Source organism: Passer domesticus, chromosome 33 (assembly GCF_036417665.1).
Source record: "Passer domesticus isolate bPasDom1 chromosome 33, bPasDom1.hap1, whole genome shotgun sequence".
In the NCBI taxonomy this organism is placed as follows: domain Eukaryota; kingdom Metazoa; phylum Chordata; class Aves; order Passeriformes; family Passeridae; genus Passer; species Passer domesticus.
The window spans coordinates 410,794-434,375 of NC_087506.1; the positions used below are offsets into that span (position 1 = coordinate 410,794).

The window sequence follows — 23,582 nt, forward strand, 5'->3', positions numbered from 1 at the left end:
ATTTCCCTCCATTTTGGGTCAGTTTCTCTCCATTTTGGGTCATTTTTTCTCATTTTTGTGTGGTTTCACTCCATTTTGGGTCGGTTTCCCTCCATTTTGGGTCGGTTTCACTCCATTTTGGGTCATTTTCTCTCATTTTTGTGTGTTTTCACTCCATTTTGGGTCAGTTTCCCTCCATTTTGGGTCAGTTTCGCTCCGTTTTGGGTGGATTTCTCCCAGTTTTGGGTGGTTTCAGGTCGGTTTCCCTCCATTTTGGGTCGGTTTCACTCCATTTTGGGTCGGTTTCAATCCATTTTGGGTCAGTTTCACTCCGTTTTGGCTGGATTTTTCTCAGTTTTGGGTGGTTTCAGGTCGGTTTCCCTCCATTTTGGGTCAGTTTCCCTCCATTTTGGGTGGATTTTTCTCAGTTTTGGGTGGTTTCAGGTCGGTTTCACTCCATTTTGGGTCAGTTTCCCTCCATTTTGGGTGGATTTTTCTCAGTTTTGGGTGGTTTCAGGTCGGTTTCACTCCATTTTGGGAGGATTTCACTCCATTTTGGGTGGATTTTACTCCATTTTGGGTCCATTTCTCTCCACTTTGGGTTGTTTTCTCTCAGTTTTGGGTGGTTTCAGGTAGGTTTCCCTCTATTTTTGGCGGATTTCCCTCCATTTTGGGTCGGTTTCACTCCATTTTGGGTCAGTTTCTCTCATTTTTGTGTCTTTTCACTCCATTTTGGGTCAGTTTCTCTCCATTTTGGGTCATTTTCACTCCGTTTTGGGTGGATTTCCCTCTATTTTGGGTCAGTTTCTCTCCATTTTGGGTCATTCTCTCTCATTTTTGTGTGTTTTCACTCCGTTTTGGCCGACTTTCCCTCGTTTTTGTGCGCTTTCCCTCGTTTCCAGCGGCGCAGGTTGAGCCCCAGCAGCGCCAGGTTCACCCCGTAGGTGCTGAGGCAGACCACGCACAGGTCCCTGAGGCCGAAGAGCAGGACGGCCCCGAGCCACAGCGAGGCCAGCGCCGAGGCCACCGACGTCCCCAGCAGCGTCACTGCGGCCGCCCGGCCCCGGCAGGTGCCTGCGGGAGGGGACTGGGCTCACTGGGGGGCGTGGTGGCCCCGGAGTGACACCCAGAGGCCACCCAGGGGTCACCCAGGGGTCACCAGTATCCCCAGTCCCTCCCAGTGTCCCCAGTTTCCCCAGTTTGTCCCCAGCCCATTCCCAGTGTCCCCAAAGTGTCCCCAGTCCCTCCCAGTGTCCCCAGTTGGTCCCAGTCCCTCCCAGTTCGTCCCAGTCCCTCCCAATCCCCTCCCAGTCCCTCCCAGTGTCCCTAGTTTGTCCCAGTCCCTTCCAGTTTGTTCCAATCCCCTCCCAGTTTGTCCCAGTCCCTTCCAGTTTGTTCCAATCCCCTCCCAGTTTGTCCCAGTCCCTCCCAATCCCCTCCCAGTCCCTCCCAGTGTCCCCAGTTTATCCCAGTCCCTTCCAGTTTGTTCCAATCCCCTCCCAGTTTGTCCCAGTCCCTTCCAGTTTGTTCCAATCCCCTCCCAGTTTGTCCCAGTCCCTTCCAGTTTGTTCCAATCCCCTCCCAGTTTGTCCCAGTCCCTCCCAATCCCCTCCCAGTCCCTCCCAGTGTCCCCAGTTTATCCCAGTCCCTTCCAGTTTGTTCCAATCCCCTCCCAGTTTGTCCCAGTCCCTCCCAGTCCCTCCCAGTTTGTCCCAGTCCCTCCCAGTCCCCTCCCAGTTTGTCCCAGTCCCCCCCAGTCCCTCCCAATCCCCTCCCAGTTTGTCCCAGTCCCCCCCCCAGTCCCCCCCAATCCCCTCCCAGTTTGTCCCAGTCCCTCCCAATCACTCCCAATCCCCCCCAATCCCCTCCCAGTCCCCCCCAATCCCCTCCCAGTCCCTCCCAGTTTGTCCCAGTCCCCCCCAATCCCCTCCCAGTTTGTCCCAGTCCCCCCCAATCCCCTCCCAGTCCCCCCCAGTTTGTCCCAGTCCCCCCGGTCCCGGGTTACCCAGCAGCCCCTGCAGCAGGTAGAAGAGCAGCCCGATGGCGCCGTTGGGGACGTTCAGGGCGCTGTCCCCGCCCAGCACCGGCTCCACCAGCCCCAGGCCACGCCCCCACCTGGAAAAGGGGCGTGGCAACACAAGACACGCCCACAGCCCAGACAGACACACCCCCATGCCCATATATGGTGTGTGCAGGTGGATAAGCCACGCCCCTTGTGGGGTTTTAAAGCCACACCCCCAGATTGCATTGGTGCTTTGCTGCTGTAAGCCACGCCCCCTTAGAGAAGCCACACCCACTCCCCATCTTCATGTCCATATATGGCCATAGCTAGGCTAAACCACACCCCTATGCCCATATATGGACATAGCATGGCCACACCCCAATATGATAAGCAGAAGCCACACCTTCATGCCCATATATGGAAACAGCAACACAAGCCACACCCTTATGACCTTATATGGACACAAGCACCTCCTTCATGCCCATATATGGTCATAAATGATACAAGCCACTCCCCCTCATGAATACAGGCCTAATCCATGCCTTCACAGCTATACATGGGTGTGACAAAGCCACGCCCTCTTGGCCATATATGGTGCAACCCAAAGCCACGCCTCCACATACATATACAGACACAACATGTAAGCCACGCCCACTGTGACCATACATGGGCACAAGCCACACCCTCACACCCATATATGGACATACAGCGCCTGCCATTATGCCATATATGGAGCTAATTAACATAAGCCCGCCCCTGAACAGAGACACGCCCCCACACCCACTCCCGCCATTTTAAGCCCCGCCCCTTCCCCTCACGACCTTCGCCCACAGCGCCCCCTAGCGGCCTGCCCTTCCCCTCACCCCCATTGGCCGCCGCCTCACGCAAGCCCCGCCCACTCCCGTTCCCCGCCCACAGCGCCCCCTAGCGGCCCGCCCTTCCCCTCACCCCCATTGGCCGCCGCCTCACGCAAGCCCCGCCCACTCCCGTTCCCGCCCTCCTCCTCCCGTTACTCCCGGTGCTTTTACCGGGAGGAGAACACCCGGGTGCAGGACACGGAGGGCCCCAGGTCGCAGGCGGCTCGGTACGACGGGTCCCTCGCCGCTTGGTGTTCCACATGCAGAGCGTACAGCGACAGCGCCGCGCCCGCCACGCACAGCGCCGCCCGCAGCGCCGCCGCCATCGTTCAACCCCCATTGGGCGGCGCCGCTGCCACTCCCACCTCCCCTCTCCGCTGATTGGCCAACACCGATAAGGTGCTGTCCTATTTCCGGTTCTGACGCGGTGGTTGATGGGAGGTGTAGTTCTTCGCGTTTGCGCATGCGCGGTGGTGTGAGGTGGGGAAGGAAGGGCGCGAATAAAAAATGGCGGGAGCGCGGCCAAGATGGCGGCGGGGAGCTGAGTGAGGGCTCGGCCCCGGCCCCGCCGCTCCGGAGCCCCCCGGAGGCGCCGGGGGAAGGCCGGGGGTCGGTGAGTGAGGCCCGGAGGGTTCCCGGGGGTCTCGGGGGTGGCGGGGACGGGAGGGAATTGATGGGGAGGGGTCGCGGTGACGTCACGGGGCAAGATGGCGGCGGCGGCCTGAGGGGGGTGAGGGAAGAGGGGAGGGAAATGGTGGGAGATCCCCTCAGGGAGCGAAATAAAGCACTGGGAGCGAACTGGGATCAAACTGGGAGCGCTTGGAGCAAACTGGGATTTTTCCATCCCAGTTTTTCTGTCATATCTTAAAATTTATCTCTTTTTCCCCCCTCAAATCTTCAATTTTCCCTAAATCCCCTCCCCATTTTTCCCTTTTCCCTTAAATTTCTCAAATTTTCCCAAATTCCCCTCTTCCCCCCCCCACCAAATCTCTAATTTTCTCCTAATTTTCCCCAAAATTCCCCTCTTTTTCTCCCCAAACCCCCAATTTTCCCCGATTTTTCTCCCCCAAATCCCAATTCCCCCTCGTTTACCCCCCATACCCCAAATTTTCCTCCAAACCCCCAAATTTTCTCCCTAAACCTCAAAATTCCCATATTTTCCCCAAATTTCCCTATTTTTCCCATCTTCTCCCCATATTTCCCCCCCCCAAACCCCTGATTTTCTTGTTTTTCCCAAACTTCCCCATTTCCCCCTAATTTCTTCCCCAAATCCCCAAATTTCCCCAATTTTTCCCCCTCAAATCCCCAATTTTCCCAAATTTCCCCCTTTTCTCCCCAAATTTCCCAATTTTTTCCCTTTTTTCCCCCAAAATTCCCCATTTCCCCCAATTTTACACATTTTCCCCCCAATTTTTTTCTCTTTTCCTTCCTAAATTCCCCATTCCCCCCCAATTTTCCTCCTTTTTCCTCACGAATTTCTCCATTTTCCCCACAAATTTTTCCCTTTCCCCCAAATTTCCTCAATATTCCCCAAATTTTTCCATTTTCCTCCCAAATTTCCCTAATTTTCCCCATTTTCTCTCCAATTTTCCCTATTTTTCCTAAATTTTTCCCCAAAATTTCTCCAATATTCCCTAATTTTTTTTCCTTTTCCCCCAAATTTCCCTAATTTTCCCATATATTCCCCAAATTTCCTCTCTTTTTTCTCAAATTTCCCCCCTTTCTCCCCTTTTCTCCTCAAAATTCCCCATTTTTCCCAAATTATTCCCTTTCCCCCCAAAATTCTCCAATTTTCCCCAAATTTTTCCCTTTCCCCCCCAAATTTCCATAATTTTCCCCAAATTTCCTCAATTTTTCTCAAATTTTTCCACTTTCTCCTTCCATTTTTCCCTTTTCCCCCCCAAAATTCCCCATTTTCCCCAAATTTTTCCCTTTTCTCTCCAAATTTCCTCATTTTTCCCCCCAAAATTTCCCCCATTTCGCCTTTTTCTCCCCAATTTTCCCCAAATTTCCTCGTTTTTCCTTACACTTTTCCCCCTTTCCCCCCAAAATTTCCCTATAATTTCCCTCTGAAATTCCCCATTTCCCCATTTCCCCCCAAATTTTCTCATTTTCCCCCCAAAATTTCCCCCATTTCTCCTTTTTCTCCCCAAATTTCCCCATTTTCCCCCAAATTTCCTCATTTTTCCTTAAACTTCCCCCCAAATTTCCCCAATTTTCCCTGTTTTCTCCCCAAAATTCCCCAAATTTCCCTAATTTTCCCCCTTTTCCCCCCAAATTTCCTTTTTTTTCTCAAATTTCCTCCCTTTCTCCCCCAAAATTTCCCCAATTTTCCCCAAATTTCCCAAATTTTTCCATTTTTTCCCCCCAAAATTTTCAATTTTCCCAAATTTGCCCATTTTTCCTTAAACTATCCCCCAAATTTCCCCAAATTTTCCCCCCAAAATTCCCATTTTTACCCAAACTTTCTCCTTTTTCCCCCCAAATTTCCCCCATTTCTCCCTTTTCTCCCCATTTTTCTCCTTTTTCCTCATTTTTCCCCATTTCCCCCCCCCAAAATTCCCCATTTTCCCCAAATTTCCTCATTTTTCCTTAACTTTTCCCTCCTTTCCCCCCCAAATTTCCCCAATTTTCACTTTAAAATTCCCCATTTTTCCCCAAAAAATCCCCCATTTTCCCCCCAAATTTCCTCATTTTTCCTTAAACTTTTCCCCCAAAATTTCCCCAATTTTCCCTCTAAAATTCCCCAATTTTCCCCCCAAAATTCCCCATTTCCCCCCAAATTTTCTCCTTTTTCCCCCCAAATTTCCCCCATTTCTCCCTTTTCTCCCCAAATTTCCCCAATTTTTCCCCCAAATTTCCTCATTTTCCTTAAACTTTCCCCCCAAATTTCCCTAATTTTTCCATTTTTTCCCCCCCAAATTTTCCCCAAATTTTCCCTTTTTCACCCAACTTTCCCTGGTTTTTCAACATTTCCCCCCAAATTTCTCCATTTTCCTTAAACTTTCCCCCTTATCCCCCAAAATTTCCCCCAATTTTCCCCCCTTTTCTCCCCAAATTTCGCCGCTATTCCACAAATTTTTCCCTTTTTCCCCCTAAATTTCCCCATTTCCCCCAAATTTTCTCAATTTTCCCCCAAATTTCCCCTTTTCCCCCCCAAAATTCCCCATTTCTCCCAAATTTTTCCATTTTTCCTCCCCAATTTCCCCATTTTCCCCCAAATTTTCTCATTTTTCCCCAAATTTCCCCATTTTCCCCCCAAATTTCCCCAATTTTCCCCCTAAATTTCCCCCAAATTTTCTCATTTTCCCCCAAATTTCCCCTTTTCCCCCCAAAATTCCCCATTTTCCCAAATTTTTCCATTTTTCCTCCCCAATTTCCCCATTTTCCCCCAAATTTCCCCATTTTCCCCCCAAATTTCCCCAATTTCCCCCTAAATTTCCCCATTTCCCCCAAATTTTCTCATTTCCCCTCCCAAATTTCCCCAATTTCCCCCCAAAATTTCTCTTTTTCTCCCCCCAAATTTCCCACATTTTCCCCCTTTTCTCCCCAAATTTCCCCAAATTTCCCCAAAATTCCCCATTTTTCCCCAAATCCCCCCAATTCCCCCCCCCAGCCCCATGTCCTCGCCCCCCCCCTCCCCCCCCTCCCTGCACTCCCTGTCCCTCACCCCTCCCCCCAGATCCCCCCCAAAATCCCCGGAGCGGCCCCGAACCCCCCCCGGAACAACCCCCGGGCTCCCCCCCAAACCTCCCCAAAACCGCCGGAATTCGCCCCAAACCCGCCGGACGAGGAGTGGGGGGGCGCCCTGAGCGAGGAGGAGGAGGAGGGCGCCGAGCCCCCCGGGGGCTGGACGCCGCCGCCCCCCGAGATCCGCCGCCTCTTCGAGGCCATCGCGCGCGCGCCGGCAGCCTGCCGCTCCGGAACGTTCCGCTGCCCGCGCCGCCTGCCCACGCCCGAGCCCCCCAGCCTGCCCGAGCTGCCCGGGGACCCCGGCGCCAGCCCCGCCCACCCCCCTCCGCGAGGAAAAGTAACTGGGGGGAAAAACGGGGATTTTGGGGAAAAAAATGGGGATTTTGGGGAAAAAACCCGGAAATTTTGGGTGGTTCGGGCGCCATTTTAGGGGGATTTGGAGCCATTTTGGGGCCATTTCAGAGGGAAAATCGAGGATTTGGAAAGGTTTAGGGTGGATTTAGGATGGATTTAGGATGGATTTAGGAAGGTTTAGGATGGATTTAGGAAGGTTTGGGATGGATTTAGGAAGGTTTGGGATGGATTTAGGAAGGTTTAGGATGGATTTAGGAAGGTTTGGGATGGATTTAGGCAGATTTGGGATGGATTTAGGAAGGTTTGGATGGATTTAGGAAGGTTTTAGGATGGATTTTGAGGGATTTAGGATGGATTTAGGAAGGTTTGGGATGGATTTAGGAGGTTTAGGATGGATTTGGGATGGATTTTGGTGGATTTAGGAAGGTTTGGATGGATTTTGGAAGTTTTTGGGTGGATTTTGGGGGTTCAGGGCGGGTCTGGGCTCCTGCCGCTCCGGAACGTTCCGCTGCCGCGCCGCCTGCCCACGCCCGAGCCCCCCAGCCTGCCCGAGCTGCCCGGGGACCCCGGCGCCAGCCCCGCCCACCCCCTCCGCGAGGAAAAGTAACTCTGGGGGGATTTGGGATTTTTTGGGGATTTTTTTGGGATTTTTTTGGGATTTTTTGGTGGATTTTGAGCGATTTTTGGGGATTTTTAGCGATTTTCGGGCGGATTTTTGGGCCATTTTAGGGGGATTTGGAGCCATTTTGGGGCCATTTCAGAGGGAAATAGGAGGATTTAGGATGGATTTTGGGGCATTGTGGATGGATTTAGGCAGGTTTAGGGTGGATTTTGGGGCATTGTGGATGGATTTAGGCAGGTTTAGGATGGATTTTGGGGCATTGTGGATGGATTTAGGAAGGTTTGGGATGGATTTTGGGGGATTTAGGATGGATTTAGGCAGGTTTAAGATGGATTTTGAGGGATTTAGGATGGATTTAGGAAGGTTTAGGATGGATTTTGGGGGATTTGAGATGGATTTAGGCAGGTTTGGGATGGATTTAGGAAGGTTTAGGGTGGATTTTGGGGGATTTAGGATGGATTTAGGCAGGTTTAACATGGATTCATGAAGGTTTAGGATGGATTTTGGAAGGTTTAGGATGGATTCATGAAGGTTTAGGATGGATTTTAGAAGGTTTGGGATGGATTTTGGAAGTTTTTGGGTGGATTTTGGGGGTTGGGGGCGGGTCTGGGCTCCTGCCGCTCCGGAACGTTCCGCTGCCGCGCCGCCTGCCCACGCCCGAGCCCCCCAGCCTGCCCGAGCTGCCCGGGACCCCGGCGCCAGCCCCGCCCACCCCCTCCGCGAGGAAAAGTAACTCTGGGGGAAAAACGGGGATTTTGGGGAAAGAAATGGGGATTTGGGGGAAAAAACCCGGAAATTTTGGGTGGTTCGGGCGCCATTTTAGGGGGATTTGGAGCCATTTTGGGGCCATTTCAGAGGGAAAATCGAGGATTTGGAAAGGTTTAGGGGTGGATTTAGGATGGATTTAGGATGGATTTAGGAAGGTTTAGGATGGATTAGGAAGGTTTGGGATGGATTTAGGAAGGTTTGGGATGGGATTTAGGCAGATTTGGGATGGATTTAGGAAGGTTTGGGATGGATTTAGGCAGGTTTAGGATGGATTTTGAGGGATTTAGGATGGATTTAGGAAGGTTTGGGATGGATTTAGGAAGGTTTAGGATGGATTTGGGATGGATTTTGGTGGATTTAGGAAGGTTTAGGATGGATTTAGGAAGGTTTGGGATGGATTTAGGAAGGCCTGGGGTGGATTTTGGGGGTTGGGGGCGGGTTCTGGGCTCCTGCCGCTCCGGAACGTTCCGCTGCCGCGCCGCCTGCCCACGCCCGAGCCCCCCAGCCCTGCCCGAGCTGCCCGGGGACCCCGGCGCCAGCCCCCGCCCACCCCCCTCCGCGAGGAAAAGTAACTTCGGGATGAATTTGGGATTTTTTGGGTGGATTTTGAGCGATTTTTGGGGATTTTTAGCGATTTTCGGGCGGATTTTTGGGCCCATTTTAGGGGGATTTGGAGCCATTTTGGGGCATTTCAGAGGGAAATAGGCGGATTTAGGATGGATTTTGGGGGATTTCGGATGGATTTTAGGGGATTTAGGATGGATTTAGGCAGGTTTAGGATAGATTTAGGCAGGTTTAGGATGGATTTAGGAAGGTTTGGGATGGATTTTGGTGGATTTAGGAAGGTTTGGGATGGATTTTGGGGGATTTAGGATGGATTTAGGAAGGTTTAGGATGGATTTAGAAGGTTTAGGATGGATTTTGGGGGATTTAGGATGGATTTAGGCAGGTTTGGGATGGATTTAGGAAGGTTTAGGATGGATTTTGGGGGATTTAGGATGGATTTTGGAAGGTTTAGGATGGATTTAGAAGGTTTAAGATGGATTTAGGAAGGTTTGGGATGGATTTTGAGGGATATAGATGGATTTAGGAAGGTTTGAGATGGATTTAGGCAGGTTTAGGATGGATTTAGGAAGGTTTGGGATGGATTTTTGGGGGGTTTAGGATGGATTTAGGAAGGTTTGGGGTGGATTTTGAGGGATATAGGATGGATTTAGGCAGGTTTGGGATGGATTTAGGCAGGGTTTGGGGTGGATTTTGGGGGATTTAGGATGGATTTAGGAAGGTTTAAGATGGATTTAGGAAGGTTTGGGATGGATTTTGGAAGTTTTTGGGTGGATTTTGGGGGTTCAGGGCGGGTCTGGGCTCCTGCCGCTCCGGAACGTTCCGCTGCCGCACCGCCTGCCCCCACGCCCGAGCCCCCCAGCCTGCCCGAGCTGCCCGGGGACCCCGGCGCCAGCCCCCGCCCACCCCCTCCGCGAGGAAAAGTAACTTTGGGATGAATTTGGGGATTTTTTGGGTGGATTTTTGAGCGATTTTTGGGGATTTTTAGCGATTTTCGGGCGGATTTTTGGGCCATTTTAGGGGGATTTGGAGCCATTTTGGGGGCCATTTCAGAGGGAAATAGGAGGATTTAGGATGGATTTTGGGGGATTTCGGATGGATTTTAGGGGATTTAGGATGGATTTAGGCAGGTTTAGGATGGATTTAGGAAGGTTTGGGATGGATTTAGGCAGGTTTGGGATGGATTTTGGTGGATTTAGGAAAGGTTTGGGATGGGATTTAGGAAGGTTTGGGATGGATTTTGGGGCGATTTAGGATGGATTTAGGAAGGTTTAGGATGGATTTTGGGGGATTTAGGATGGATTTAGGAAGGTTTAGGATGGATTTTGGGGGATTTAGGCTGGATTTAGAAAGGTTTAGGATGGATTTAGGAATATTTAGGATGGATTTTGGAAGGTTTAGGACGGATTTGGGATGGATTTTGGTAGATTTAGGAAGGTTTAGGATGGTTTAAGATGGATTCATGAAGGTTTAGGATGGATTTTGGGGGATTTAGGATGGATTTAGGAAGGTTTGGGATGGATTCATGAAGGTTTAGGATGGATTTAGGAAGGTTTGGGATGGATTTTGGTGGATTTAGGAAGGTTTGGGATGGATTTTGGAAGGTTTAGTCTGGATTTGGGATGGATTCAGAAGGTTTAGGACAGATTTAGGCTGGATTTAGGCAGGTTTAGGATGGATTTAGCAGGGATTTTTGAGGGATTTTGGGGGATTTGGGATGGATTTTGGCAGATTTAGGATGGATTTTGGGGGGGATTTATAGAGATTTTTGGGGGTTTTAGGACAGATTTGGGAAGGTTTAGGATGGATTTTTGGGGGATTTTAAAGAGATTTTGGGGGTTTTAGGACGGATTTGGGAAGATCAGGACGGATTCAGGAAGGTTTGGGATGGATTTTGATGGATTTAGGCAGGTTTAGGTCGGATTTAGAGGGATTTTGGGGGATTTTAAAGGGATTTTGAGGGTTTTAGGCGGAGTCAGGAAGGTTTGGGATGGATTTTTGTTGGATTTTAACCCAAAATTTGCATTTTTCAGGCCCCCTCCCCCCACGGAATTCGACTTTGACGACGAGCCCCCTCCCCCCCAACCCCGCCCTCATCGACCGAGCGCCGCGCCCCAGGTACAAAAAACCCAAATTTGGGGCTTTTTGGGGCTTTTGGGGGGATTTGGGGCTTTTTGGGGGTGATTTGGGGCTTTTTGGGGGGATTTTCGGTGGTTTTGGGGTTTTTTTGAGGATATTTTTGGGTTTTTTTGGGGTAATTTTTGGGGGTTTTTGTTGGTTTTGGGGAGATTTTTGGGTCAATTTTTTGGGTGGTTTTGTGGATTTTTAGGACAATTTTGGGTCAATTTTTAGGTGATTTTTGGGGCAATTTTGGGTGATTTTTACAGCGATTTTTTGGCTGATTTTGGGGTGATTTTTAGGGTGATTTTGTGGATTTTTAGGGACAATTTTTGGGGCAATTTTAAGGCAGTTTTGGGTGATTTTTACAGTGATTTTTTTGGCTGATTTTGGGGTGATTTTGGGGACAATTTTTTGGGTGGTTTTGTGGATTTTTAGGACAATTTTGGGGTCGATTTTTGGATGATTTTGGGGCAATTTTGGGTGATTTTGGGTGGTTTTTAGCTAATTTTGGGACAATTTTGAGTTGAGTTTATGTTGATTTTTGGGTAACTTTGTGGTGATTTTTGGCTGATTTTGGCGCGTTTTTGCGAAAATTTTATGCCGATATTGGGGTAATTTTGGGTTGATTTTTAGCTAATTTTGGGGCATTTTTACGGCGATTTTATGGCGATTTTTGGGTCAATTTTTATCTCATTTTGGGCTGATTTGGGACATCTTTACAATGATTTCTACCGATTTTTGGGTAACTTTGGGTTGATTTTTAGCTAATTTTGGTACAATTTTATGGTGATTTTATGCCGATTTTTGGGTCAATTTTTATCTAATTTTGGGCTGATTTTGGGACATTTTTACGATGATTTTATGCCGATTTTGGGTAACTTTGGGAATTTCCAGCCGATTTTTCCGCCATTCCCGTTGTAACTTCGGGCCGATTTTTGGGGGCGATTGGGGCTGATTTTTGGGGCAATTTGAGCTGATTTTTGGGTCAATTTGGGGCTGATTTTTGGGTCAATTTGGGGCTGATTTTTGGGGCGATCGGGGCTGATTTTTGGGGCAATTGGGGCTGATTTTCGGGGTGATTCGGGCTGATTTTTGGGGCGATTGGGGCTGATTTTTGGGGCGATTTGGGGCTGCTTTTTGGGGTGATTTTTATGCCGATTTTTGGGGCGGTTTGAGCTGATTTTTGGGGCGATTTTATGCCGATTTTTGGGGCGATTTGGGCTGCTTTTGGGGCGATTCGAGCTGATTTTTGGGGCGATTTGGGCTGATTTTTGGGGGGCAATTTGAGCTGATTTTTGGGGCGATTTGGGCTGATTTTTGGGGCAATTTGAGCTGATTTTTGGGGCGATTCAAGCTGATTTTTGGGGCGATTTGGGGCTGATTTTTGCGGTGATTTTATGCTGATTTTTGGGGCGATCGGGGCTGATTTTTGGGACGATTTTATGCCAATTTTTGGGGCGGTTCGGGCTGATTTTTGGGGTGATTTTTATGCCGATTTTTGGGGGCAATTGTGGCTGATTTTTGGGGCGATTTGGGCTGACTTTTGCGGCGATTTTATGCTGATTTTTGGCGTGATTGGGGCTGATTTTTGAGGCGATTCGAGCTGATTTTTGGGGCGATTTTGTGCTGATTTTTGGGGCGATTGGGGCTGATTTTTGGGGCGATTCGAGTTGATTTTTGGGGCGATTTATTTCTGATTTTTGGGGTGATTTTATGCTGATTTTTGGGGTGATTTTATGCGATTTTTGGGGCAATTTGGGGCTGATTTTTGGTGCAATTTTATGCTGATTTTTGGGGCGCTTTGGGCTGATTTTTGGGGCGATTCGAGCTGATTTTTGGTGCGATTTTATGCCGATTTTTGGGGCGCTTTGGGCTGATTTTTGGGGTGATTTTATGCGGATTTCTGGGGCGATCGGCCCCCCACCCCCCCGAATGTGCTCCCCCCCCAGGGCCGCCGAGCCGCGGGCAGAAGCGCGAGGCGCGCCTGGACAAGGTGCTGTCGGACATGAAGCGCCACAAGAAGCTGGAGGAGCAGATCCTGAGGACCGGGCCGCGACCTCTTCCCCCCCGAGGGCCCCCAGAGCCCCAAGCGGCCCCCGGGCTCTTCCTGCGCCACAGGAAGTTCTGAAAAAACGCAAAAATTAAAATTATTGTCACCTCTCCTGGGCTTGAGTCGGTTTGGGGGGATTTGGCGCCGTTTTGGGGATTTTTACATTGATTTCTGGGTGATTTTTGGGATCTTTACATTGATTTTTTGGTGATTTTTCAGATCTTTACATTGATTTTTTGGGTGATTTTTGGATGATTTTGGGGATTTTTACATTGATTTTTGGGGTGATTTTGGGATTTTTACATTGATTTTTTGGGTGATTTTGGGGATTTTTACATTGATTTTGGGGATTTTTACATTGATTTTTGGGGTTTTTACATTGATTTTTGAGAGATTTTTGGATTTTTAGGTTGATTTTTGGGTGATTTTTGGGGATTTTTACATTGATTTTTTTGGGTGATTTTTGGATGATTTTGGGGATTTTACATTGATTTTTGGGTGATTTTGGGGATTTTTACATTGATTTTTGGGGTGATTTTTGGATGATTTTGGGGATTTTTAGGTTGATTTTTGGGTGATTTTGGGGATTTTTACATTGATTTTTTGGGTGATTTTCGGATGATTTTCGGGATTTTTACATTGATTTTTGGGGTGATTTTGGGGATTTTTACATTGATTTTTGAGTGATTTTCAGGATTTTTACGTTGATTTTTGGGTGATTTTTTTGGGATTTTTACGTTGATTTTTGGGGTTTTTACATTGAATTTTGGGTGATTTTTGGGGATTTTTACACTGATTTTCGGGTGATTTTCACATTGATGTTTGGATGATTCTGACTATTTCTAAGGTGATTTTTTTGGTGTAATTTTCGGGATTTTTACATTGATTTTTGGATGATTTTCTGGTGATTTTTTTGGATTTTTATGGTGATTTTTGGGCTAATTTTGAGGATTTTGTGGTGGTTGTTGGGTGATTTTTGGCAATTTTGGGCCAATTTCTTGGCAATTTTTGAGTGATTTGGGGATTTTTATGGTGATTTTTTGGGTGATTTTGTGATTTTTAGGCTGATTTTGGGTCATTTTTGGGTTTTTATGGCAATTTTTTGCACTGAATTTGGGGATTTTATGGTGATTTTTTGGGCAATTTATGGGATGGTTTGGGGAGTTTTACAGCAATTTTTGGGCTGAATTTGGGGATTTTTACATGATTTTTGGGCAATTTTTAGAATTTTTACTGCGATTTTTGCCATTTTCACGGCGATTTCTACAACAACTTTTACAACAACAATACTTTATTTTCATAGCAAATTTACAGCGCAAACCCCGAGTGCAAAAAACCCCCAAAACCCCGAATTCCCCCCAAAACAAGCCCCCGCTCCCTTCACTCGCTGTCGGAGCTGTGACCAGTCCGGGGGGGAGGGGCGATTTTGGGGCAATTTTGGGGCGATTTTTGGGGCGATTTTTTTGGATCTTTAGGTTGATTTTTGGGGAATTTTTGGGGATTTTTTTGGGGCAATTTTTGGGGATTTTTGAGATTTTTACAGTGATTTTTGGGTGATTTTTGGGATTTTTATGGTGATTTTTGGGGTGATTTTTTGGGTCAATTTTTGGGATTTTTACAGCAATTTTTGGGGTGATTTTTGGGATTTTTATGGTGATTTTGGCTGATTTTTAGGGTGATTTTAGGAATTTTTACAGTGATTTTTGGGGTGATTTTTGGGATTCTTATGGTGATTTTTGGGGTGATTTTTTGGGTCAATTTTGAGATTTTTACTGCAATTTTGGGGGATTTTTATGGTGAATTTTGGCTGTTTTTTGGGGTCAATTTTTGGGTCAATTTTTGGCATTTTTACAGCGATTTTTGGGGTGAATTTCTGGGATTTTTACAGCGATTTTTGGGGTGACTTTTGGGCTTTTTATGATGCATTTTGGCTTATTTTTAGGGTGATTTTTGGGTGATTTTAGGGATTTTTACAGCGATTTTTGGGGTAATTTGGGGAATTTTTGCCATTTTCACAGCGACTTTTACAACAACTTTTACAACAACATACTTTATTTTCATAGCAAATTTACAGCGCAAACCCCGAGTGCAAAAACCCCAAAACCCCCCGAATTCCCCCCAAAACCCCCCAAAACAAGCCCCCAATCCCTTCACTCGCTGTCGGAGCTGACGATGCCGCGGAGCCGCGACCAGTCCGGGGGGGGGGAGGGGCGATCTGGGCGGCGATTTCGGGGCCGTTTCGGGGTTTCTCCGTCGGGATCGCGCTGGGCACGGAAGGGGAGGGGTTAAAAGTGAGGAATTTGGGGGGATTTTTGGGGATTTTGGGGTTTTTGGGGGTTTTTACCGGGTAAAATGTTGGCGGCGTCGAGGGCGGCGAGTTCGGCTTTTTCCTCGCGGCGGCGGCCGAGGCGGCGGCAGCGGGCCAGGGAGGGGGGCGCCTGGAAAAGGCCAAAATCCGCCCAAAATCCACCCAAAACGGGGGCCCAAATCCCAAAACGGACCCGAAATCCCAGAATTCCACCCCAAAAATACAAAAATACCACCAGGATCCCTTTCAAAATCGCGGAATGCTGCCCAAAAATCCGCCCGAAATCCCACGAAAAATGCCCAAATTTTACCCAAAATCCTCACAAAATCCCTCCAAAATCCACCCAAAACGGGGCCCAAATCTCAAAACGGACCCGAAATCCCAAAATTCCACCCCAAAAATAAAAAAATTGCGCCAGGATTCCCTTCAAAATCACGGAATTTTACCCAAAAATCCGCCCGAAATCCTGCTGAAAATGGCCAAATTTTACCCAAAATCCTCATAAAATCCCACCAAAATCCACCCCAAATGGAGCCCAAATCCCAAAATGGACCCGAAATCCCAAAATTTCACCCCAAAACCCCCAAAATTCCGGCAGGATCCCCTTCAAATTAACAAAATTTTACCCAAAAATCTGCCCAAAATCCTGCTGAAAATGCCCAAATTTTACCCAAAATCCCACCAAAATCCACCTAAAACGGGGCCCAAATCCCAAAATGGACCCGAAATCCCAAAATTCCACCCCAAAAGTCCAAAATTCTGCCAGAATCCGCTTAAAAATTGTGCAATTCTACCCCAAAAACCACCCAAAATCCCGCGCAAAATCCCCCAAAAATTCCCAATTTTCCCCCCAAATCTCCTCAAAAATTCCCAACTTTTCTCAAAATCTCCTCAGAAATTCCCAATTTTCCCCAAAATCCCCCAAAAATTCCCAATTTTCCCCCAAATCTCCTCAAAAATTCCCCATTTTCCCCAAAATCTCTTGAAAAATTCCCAATGTTTCCCAAAATCTCAAATATTTCCAATGTTTACCAAAATCCACCCAAAATTCCCAAATTTTCCCCCAAAATTCTCAATTTTCCCCAAAATCCCCCCCAAAATTCCCAATTTTCCACAAAATCCCCCCGAAAATTCCCAATTTTCCCCAAAAATTCCCAATTTTTTTTCCAAAATATCCTCAAAAATTCCCAATTTTCCCCAAGTTTTCCCAATTTTCCCCAAGTTTTCCCAATTTTCCCCAAAAATCTCCTCAAAAATTCCCCATTTTTCCCAAATCTCTTGAAAAATTCCCAATGTTTCCCAAAATATCAAATATTTCCAATTTTTACCAAAATTCCCCCAAAATTCCCAATTTTCCCCAAAATCCCCCCGAAAATTCTCAGTTTTCCCCAAAATCTCCCCAAAAATTCCCAATTTCCCCCAAAATCTCCTCACAAATTCCCAATTTTCCCCCAAATCCCCCCAAATTTTCCCAATTTTCCCCAAATTTCCCAATTTTCCCCCAACCCCCCTCCCGTACCATCGAGTCCCGCCCCGCTCTGGGCCCGTCTCGCGCCCCAAACCCCCCCAAAACCCCCCCAAACCCCCTCAAAACCCCCTCAAATCCCCCCCAAACCCCCTCAAAACCCCCCCAAAAACCCCAAAATCCCCGGATTTCACCCACAAAATCGCGGGTACCGCGGGAGCCCCAGATCGCGCAGGGCGCCCCTGAGCGCCTCCAGGACCTCGCGGCGGCTCCGGCACTTCCGGAAGAGCTGCTTGTAGTTAGGGCGCCCCCCAGCGGCCCGGAGGTATCGCTTCAGCCGCGCCACTTCCGGGGGGTCCTGGGGGCGGGGCTTGGAGTGAGGGGCGGGGCTTGGGAAGCCACGCCCACCAGAGGGAATTGGCGGGAAATTGAGGGGAAAATTCGGGAATTTTGGGGGAATTTCGGAGGAACTGGGGAAGGGTTTGTGGGATTGTCTCGGGTTTGGGGAAAATAAAGTGAAGTTTCATAAATTCGTCCCAAATTTCTTCAAAATTTCATAAAAATTCCACAAAATTTCACCAAAATCACAAAATTTCACAACATTTCACCCAAATCCCCCAAAAATCCTCCCAAGAATTCGCTGGAATCCACCCTGACACCCCCAAAAATCCCAAAATGCCCCAAAATCCCCTCAAATATTCCTCAAAGCTCCCCCAAAAAATCCCCAAATTCCACCCAAAATCTCCTCAATTTCCCCCAAAATCCCAAATTTTCTCACAATATTCCTCCCAAAACCCCCCAAATTTCCCCAAATCCCCCCAAAAATCCCCAATTGTCCACAAAAAAAATTTAAAAAATATTTCCCAAAAACCAAATTTCCCCAAATCCACCCAAAATTCCCAAATTTCCCCCAAATTTTCCAAAAAAAGCACAAAATGCCCCCCAAAATCCCCAAATTCTTCCCTAATCCCTAAAAAAAAATCCCAAGAATTTCCCCCAAAATATCCCCAAAATGCTCCTCAAAACCTCCTAAAAATCCCCAAATTTTCCCCAAAATCTCCACATTTTCCTCACTTCTTCCCCAAAATCCTCCTCAAAAGTCCTGAAATTCCCCAAAAATCCCAAAATCCCCCGAGAAATCTCAATTTTTCCCCAATTTTCCCCCAAAATTAAAAAAAAATTCCAATTTTCCCCCAAAAATCCCAAATCACCCAAATTTCCTAATTTTGCCCAAAATTCCCTATTTTTTCCCCAAATTTCCCTCCAAATTCCCCCAAAATAAAATAAAAATCTCAAATTTTCCCCAAATTCCCCACATTTTCCCCAATTTTCCCCCACAATCCCCAAAAAATCCCAAAATCCCCCCAAAAAAACCAAAAAATCCCCAAAAAACCAAAATTTTCCCCAAAATCCTCAAATTCTCTCCAAATTTCCCCCAAAATTTCCCCAAAAATCCCAAATTTCCCCTAAAATTCCCAAATTTCCCCCCAAATTTTCCCCAAATTAAAATAAAATTCCCAAAATTCCCAAATTTTCCCCAATTTTCTCCCACAATCCCCCAAAATCCCAAAACCCCCACAAAACCCCCAAAATTTCCCCAAAATCCTCAGATTTTCCCCAAATTTCCCCCAAAATTCCCAAAATTTCTTCACATCCCAAATTTTTCCCCAAAAATTCGCAAATTTCCCCCAAAAATAAAATAAAAATCCCAAATTTCCCCCAAAATTCCCCAAATTTTCCCCAATTTCCTCCCAAAATCCCAAATTTCCCCCAAAATTCCCAAATTTCCCTCCAAATTTTCCCCCAATTTTCCCCCCACAATCACCCAAAAATCCCAGAATCCCAAATCCCCCCAAAAATTCCGCAAAATTTTCCCCAAAATCCTCAAATTTTCTTCAAATTTCCCCCAAATTTTCCCAAAAAATTCCCCAAAAAATCCCCAAATCCCAAATTTTCCCAAAAACCCCAAATTTCCCCCCAATTTCACCTTCCCGCGCCTCCACCACTCTTCCTCCTGCTCTTCCTCCCGGTCCTTCCTCCTCCTCTTCCTCCTCCTCTCCTCCTCTTCCTCCCGCGCTCGTTTTTCCCGTTTTTTCCGTTTTTTCCGCCCATTTCGCCAGCGGCAAATCCTCGGAATCCGAGCCCGAGGAACTCCCGGGAATTTTTTGGGGTTTTTTGGGGATTTTCGAGGATTTTTTGGGCTTTTCTTCCTCCTCATCTTCATCCTCTTCCTCCTCCTCTTCCTCACTCTCCATTTTTGCTTTTTTTGCCCCAATTTTGGCCATTTTTGGGGATTTTCTCATGGTTTTTCCCGTTTTTTTCCCATTTTTTCCCATCTGAATCTTCCTCTTCATCTTCCTCTTCCTCATCTTCCTCCTCATCTTCATCCGCCTCTTCCTCACTCTCCATTTTTGCTTTTTTTGCTCCAATTTTGGCCATTTTTGGGGATTTTTTCATGGTTTTTCCCGTTTTTTTCCCATTTTTCCCATCTGAATCTTCCTCTTCATCTTCCTCTTCCTCATCTTCCTCCTCATCTTCATCCGCCTCTTCCTCACTCTCCATTTTTGCTTTTTTTGCTCCAATTTTGGCCATTTTTGGGGATTTTTTCATGGTTTTTCCCGTTTTTTCCCCATTTTTCCCATCTGAATCTTCCTCTTCATCTTCCTCTTCCTCGTCTTCCTCCTCATCTTCATCCTCCTCTTCCTCACTCTCCATTTTTGCTTTTTTTGCCCCAATTTTGGCCATTTTTGGGGATTTTTTCATGGTTTTTCCCATTTTTTTCCCATTTTTCCCATCTGAATCTTCCTCTTCATCTTCCTCTTCCTCATCTTCCTCCTCATCTTCATCCGCCTCTTCCTCACTCTCCATTTTTGCTTTTTTTGCTCCAATTTTGGCCATTTTTGGGGATTTTTTCATGGTTTTTCCCGTTTTTTCCCCATTTTTCCCATCTGAATCTTCCTCTTCATCTTCCTCTTCCTCGTCTTCCTCCTCATCTTCATCCTCCTCTTCCTCACTCTCCATTTTTGCTTTTTTCGCCCCATTTTTGTCCATTTTTTGGGATTTTTTCCCATTTTTTCCTGGTTTTCTCCCATTTTTCCTGTCTGAATCTTCATCTGAATCTTCATCTTCCTCTTCCTCCTCTTCCTCATCATCCTCACTCTCCATTTTTGCTTTTTTTACCCCATTTTTGGTCATTTTTTGCTCCTTTTTTCCTGCTTTTTTCCCATTTCCCCCCCTTTTTCTCCCATTTTCCCGGTCTGAATCTTCCTCCTCCTCATCTTCCTCCTCCTCTTCCTCCTCCTCTTCCTCACTCTCCATTTTCCCCTTTTTGGCCCCATTTTTGGCTGTTTTGGGGGATTTTTTCACATTTTTTCCTGTTTTTTTCCTATTTTTTCCCGTTTTTCTCCCATTTTCCCAGTCTGAATCTTCCTCCTCCTCATCTTCCTCCTCATCTTCCTCCTCCTCTTCCTCACTCTCCGTTTTCCCTTTTTTGGCCCCGTTTTTGGCCGTTTTTTCAGGTTTTTTCCCATTTTTTCCCCTTTTTCTCCCATTTTCCCGGTCTGAATCTTCCTCATCTTCCTCCTCCTCTTCCTCACTCTCCGTTTTCCCTTTTTTGGCCCCATTTTTGGCCGTTTTTGGGGATTTTTTCATGGCTTTTCCTGTTTTTTTCCCATTTTTTCCCCTTTTTCTCCCATTTTCCCAATCTGAATCTTCCTCTTCATCTTCCTCTTCATCTTCCTCATCCTCCTCTTCCTCACTCTCCATTTTCCCTTTTTTGGCCCCGTTTTTGGCAGTTTTTTCAGGTTTTTTCCCATTTTTTCCCGTTTTTCTCCCATTTTCCCAGTCTGAATCTTCCTCATCTTCCTCCTCATCTTCCTCACTCTCCATTTTCCCCTTTTTGGCCCCATTTTTGCCCATTTTTGGGGATTTTTTCATGGCTTTTCCTGTTTTTTTCCCACTTCTCCCTGTTTTTTTCCCATTTTCCCAGTCTGAATCTTCCTCCTCCTCATCTTCCTCCTCATCTTCCTCCTCCTCTTCCTCACTCTCCATTTTCCCCTTTTTGGCCCCATTTTTGGCCACTTTTTCAGGTTTTTCCCCATTTTTTTCCCGTTTTTCTCCCATTTTCCCAGTCTGAATCTTCCTCATCTTCCTCCTCATCTTCCTCACTCTCCATTTTCCCCTTTTTGGCCCCATTTTTGCCCATTTTTGGGGATTTTTTCATGGCTTTTCCTGTTTTTTTCCCACTTCTCCCTGTTTTTTTCCCATTTTCCCAGTCTGAATCTTCCTCCTCCTCATCTTCCTCCTCATCTTCCTCCTCCTCTTCCTCACTCTCCATTTTCCCCTTTTTGGCCCCATTTTTGGCCACTTTTTCAGGTTTTTTTCCATTTTTTCCCGTTGTTTTTCTCCCATTTTCCTGGTCTGAATCTTCCTCATCTTTCTCCTCCTCTTCCTCACTCTCAATTTTCCCTTTTTTGGCCCCATTTTTGGCCGTTTTTGGGGATTTTTTCATGGCTTTTCCTGTTTTTTTCCCACTTCTCCCTGTTTTTTTCCCATTTTCCCAGTCTGAATCTTCCTCCTCCTCATCTTCCTCCTCATCTTCCTCCTCCTCTTCCTCACTCTCCATTTTCCCCTTTTTGGCCCCATTTTTGGCCACTTTTTCAGGTTTTTTTTTCCATTTTTTCCCGTTTTTCTCCCATTTTCCTGGTCTGAATCTTCCTCATCTTTCTCCTCCTCTTCCTCACTCTCCGTTTTCCCTTTTTTGGCCCCATTTTTGGCCGTTTTTGGGGATTTTTTCATGGCTTTTCCTGTTTTTTTCCCACTTCTCCCTGTTTTTTTCCCATTTTCCCAGTCTGAATCTTCCTCCTCCTCATCTTCCTCCTCATCTTCCTCCTCCTCTTCCTCACTCTCCATTTTCCCCCTTTTTGGCCCCATTTTTGGCCACTTTTTCAGGTTTTTTTCCATTTTTTCCCGTTTTTCTCCCATTTTCCTGGTCTGAATCTTCCTCATCTTTCTCCTCCTCTCCTCACTCTCAATTTTCCCTTTTTTGGCCCCATTTTTGGCCGTTTTTGGGGATTTTTCATGGCTTTTCCTGTTTTTTTCCCATTTTTCCCCGTTTTTCTCCCATTTTCCCAATCTGAATCTTCCTCTTCCTCATCCTCCTCTTCCTCACTCTCCATTTTCCCCTTTTTTGGCCCCGTTTTTTGCCACTTTTTGCTGCTTTTTCCCATTTTTTTCCGTTTTTTTCCCCACTCTCCCAGTCTGAATCTTCCTCCCCCTCCTCATCTTCCTCCTCCTCTTCCTCACTCTCAATTTTCCTCCTTTTTCCCCCAATTCTTCCCCGTTTTTTCCTCCTTTTCTCCCTTTTTCCCGGACATTTTTGACTCTTCCCCAATTTTTCCCTTTTTCGCCCCAATTTTCTTCATCTCCTCTTCTTCCTCTTCCTCCTCCTCTTCCTCACTCTCAATTTTCTTCCTTTTTTTCCCATTTTCCCCCATTTTTTCCTCATTTTTGTCCCTTTCCTCCCCGGTTTTCCCAGATTTTTCTGATTTTTCCCCAATTTCCCCCTTTTTCTCCCCAGTTTTCTTCCTCTCCTCCTCCTCATCTTCCTCACTCTCAATTTTTTTCATTTTTGTCCCATTTTCCCCCAATTTTTCCTCATTTTCCCCCCCATTTTCCCCTCCCCTCTTCCTTGCTCTCCATTTTCCTCATTTTCTCCCAATTTTTCCCATTTTCCCCCCCAATTTCCTCCTCCTCTTCCTCCTCTTCCTCTTCACTCCCAATTTTCCCCTTTTCCCCCCAATTTTTCCCAATTTTTTCCGTTTTTTCCCCATTTTCCTTCCCCTCCTCTTCCTCACCCCCCCATTTTCCCCATTTTCACCCAATTTTCCTCCGCTTTTTCCCCGTTTTCCGCCTTTTTCACCCCAATTTCCCTCTCCTCCTCCTCGCCGCCATTTTTCCCGCCATTTTTCCCATTTTTCCCCGCCATTTCCCCCCGCTTTTCCCGCCTTTTCCCCCTTTTCCCCCGCCCTTCCGCCTCTCCGCCAGGGGGCGACAAGCACAAGGCGAAGTCCCCGCAAGCCACGCCCCCTTCCAGCTCCGCGCATGCGCCTTCGGCCTCGCCCCAAAACTTCGCCCTGCGGGGGAAAAAAGGGCGTGGTCAAGCAGGGTGTGGTCGCCTCGGGGGCGTGGCCAGCCCAGGGCGTGGCACCGGGGGCTCTCCGGTGCCTCCCCTCCCCCTCCCGGTACCGTTCGCAGCCGCTCGGCGCCGCCGCCGCCGCCGCCGCCGCCATTTCTGCGCCCTCAGGGCGGCAGCCAATGAGGATTGAGATAAAAAGACAGCGGGGCGGGGCTTGAGGCGTGGGACCAATGAGGAGGCGGTGCTATAAAGGGGGGAAGTCGTTTCAACCAATGGAGGGCAGGAAAAGGCGGGATTCCGGTGAGCGACAGCAGAATAAGCCAATCAGAAGCGGCGCTGAGAAGCGCTGGCCAATAGGGGTGGAAGGAAGGCGGGGAAAACGTGAGGGAGTGAGCGGCAGCCCCTTAAGCCAATCAGAACGCTGCTTGGAGCCGTAGCAGCCAATAAGAAGCGGCTGGAGGTGGGACAAATCCGCTGAGCCAATAGGAGCGGAGAAGAGGTGGGAAAAGGCCGGAAAGTGATTGACATTACTAACATCCAATGAGATTCCAGCGTTTTTAACAACCAACCAATCAGCAACACCATTAGGCGGGACTTACCCCGCCCAGTTAATCACGCGGGGAGAAGAACCCGGAAGCGGCAGGCGGGATTTCCGCATCGCCA

At 47.3% G+C, this 23,582-nt stretch overlaps 4 protein-coding genes and 2 long non-coding RNA genes across 7 annotated transcripts; 4 read left to right on the forward strand and 2 right to left on the reverse strand.

The window, feature by feature from the left end:
- Nucleotides 1–229: 229 nt before the first annotated feature.
- On the reverse strand, nucleotides 230–3,209 carry VKORC1 (vitamin K epoxide reductase complex subunit 1). Of its 2 annotated transcripts, XM_064401953.1 has the most exons (4): nucleotides 3,010–3,209; nucleotides 1,985–2,094; nucleotides 825–1,053; nucleotides 230–261 (listed from the first exon to the last, which is right to left on the reverse strand). In XM_064401953.1, the coding sequence occupies exons 1-3, from the start codon at nucleotides 3,162–3,164 to the stop codon at nucleotides 827–829; spliced, it is 492 nt and encodes a 163-aa protein (XP_064258023.1). In that variant the 5' UTR covers nucleotides 3,165–3,209; the 3' UTR covers nucleotides 230–261; nucleotides 825–826. The 2 variants fall into 2 exon arrangements, with proteins under 2 accessions (XP_064258023.1, XP_064258022.1); XM_064401952.1 differs by lacking the exon at nucleotides 230–261 and having other exon boundaries at nucleotides 706–1,053; nucleotides 3,010–3,205.
- A 66-nt stretch (nucleotides 3,210–3,275) lies between these two features.
- Nucleotides 3,276–7,123, forward strand: LOC135288564 (uncharacterized). The gene is made up of 2 exons (XM_064401951.1): nucleotides 3,276–3,451; nucleotides 6,455–7,123. The coding sequence occupies exons 1-2, from the start codon at nucleotides 3,302–3,304 to the stop codon at nucleotides 6,959–6,961; spliced, it is 657 nt and encodes a 218-aa protein (XP_064258021.1). The 5' UTR covers nucleotides 3,276–3,301; the 3' UTR covers nucleotides 6,962–7,123.
- Nucleotides 7,124–7,276: 153 nt separating this feature from the next.
- On the forward strand, nucleotides 7,277–13,120 carry PAGR1 (PAXIP1 associated glutamate rich protein 1). Its single transcript, XM_064401836.1, has 3 exons — nucleotides 7,277–7,488; nucleotides 10,873–11,019; nucleotides 12,776–13,120. Exons 1-3 carry the CDS (start codon nucleotides 7,277–7,279, stop codon nucleotides 13,086–13,088), a joined length of 672 nt encoding a protein of 223 aa, XP_064257906.1. The 3' UTR covers nucleotides 13,089–13,120.
- LOC135288539 (uncharacterized) lies at nucleotides 8,730–10,865 on the forward strand. Its single transcript, XR_010351605.1, has 3 exons — nucleotides 8,730–9,120; nucleotides 10,044–10,349; nucleotides 10,392–10,865. It is a non-coding gene; the product is annotated as an uncharacterized LOC135288539 (long non-coding RNA).
- Nucleotides 13,121–15,356: 2,236 nt separating the features above from the next.
- On the forward strand, nucleotides 15,357–16,106 carry LOC135288540 (uncharacterized). The gene is made up of 2 exons (XR_010351606.1): nucleotides 15,357–15,491; nucleotides 15,853–16,106. It is a non-coding gene; the product is annotated as an uncharacterized LOC135288540 (long non-coding RNA).
- Nucleotides 16,107–17,041: 935 nt separating this feature from the next.
- Nucleotides 17,042–22,407, reverse strand: LOC135288602 (ABC transporter F family member 4-like). Its single transcript, XM_064401966.1, has 2 exons — nucleotides 18,771–22,407; nucleotides 17,042–17,141 (listed from the first exon to the last, which is right to left on the reverse strand). The coding sequence occupies exon 1, from the start codon at nucleotides 20,975–20,977 to the stop codon at nucleotides 19,028–19,030; it is 1,950 nt and encodes a 649-aa protein (XP_064258036.1). The 5' UTR covers nucleotides 20,978–22,407; the 3' UTR covers nucleotides 17,042–17,141; nucleotides 18,771–19,027.
- Between the last annotated feature and the right edge of the window lie 1,175 nt (nucleotides 22,408–23,582).